Consider the following 732-nt stretch of genomic DNA (forward strand, 5'->3'; position numbering starts at 1 on the left):
GCTGCTGCTGCTGCTGCTGTTGCTGCTTCTGCTGCTTCTGGTGCTGCTAGCGCTATTGCTGCTGCTGTCTGTTCCATCGCTGCTCCTGCGCTTCCTACTGCGCTTTGCATGCTGCTGCTGTGCATCTTGCTGCTGCTGCTGCTGCTGCTGCTGCTGCGCCAATGGTTGCTGTTGCTGCTGCAGCGTCTGTGTAGGATGCGGCTCCTGCTGCTGCATCAGCTGCTGCTTCTGTTGCTGCCTTTGCTGCTTCTGCTTCTGTTGCTGCTGATGCTTCTCAGGCTGCACAGCCTGTAGATGCTGCTGCTGCTCGGGCTGCTGCTGCTGCTGCTGCTGCTGCTGCTGCATGTGGGGCAGCTGCTGCGTTGGTGCGACGGAGGCGTCAACGGTAGACCTGCGGCTTCTAGTCAGATCAACAACAACTGCTGCTGCTGCTGCTGCTGCTGCTGTATCTGCTGCTGCGGCGGCTGTGTCTGGTGCTGCTGCAGCTGCTTCTGCTGCTGCTGTGTCTGCTGTTGCAGCAGCAGCAGCAGCAGCTCCTGCTGCTGCTGGCGATACTACGGGGACTGGCGCTGGTAATGCTGCGTCAAGTGTGTGTGGGTCATCTGCTGCTGCTGCTGCTGCATGCTCTGCTGCTGCTGCTGCTGCTGTATCTGCTGCTGCTGCTGCTGCTGCTGCTGCTGCTGCTGTGTCTGCTGCTTCTGTTTCGGAGTCGCTGTATCTGCTGCCGTGTCT

The 732-nt window shown here is 60.1% G+C and overlaps 1 protein-coding gene across 1 annotated transcript in view; it reads right to left on the reverse strand.

The window, feature by feature from the left end:
• Positions 1-732, reverse strand: part of EMH_0015040 (uncharacterized protein) — a gene marked incomplete at both ends in the record, with an annotated part of 10293 nt that overhangs the window by 1580 nt on the left and 7981 nt on the right. Inside the window, one exon of the mRNA XM_013500296.1 lies at positions 1-718. Within this exon, the coding sequence (XP_013355750.1) occupies positions 1-718 (718 nt within the window). The remainder of the gene's footprint in view (positions 719-732) is intronic.

This window comes from Eimeria mitis, genomic scaffold, assembly GCF_000499745.2.
Source record: "Eimeria mitis Houghton genomic scaffold, Emh_scaff524, whole genome shotgun sequence".
Lineage (NCBI taxonomy): Eukaryota > Apicomplexa > Conoidasida > Eucoccidiorida > Eimeriidae > Eimeria > Eimeria mitis.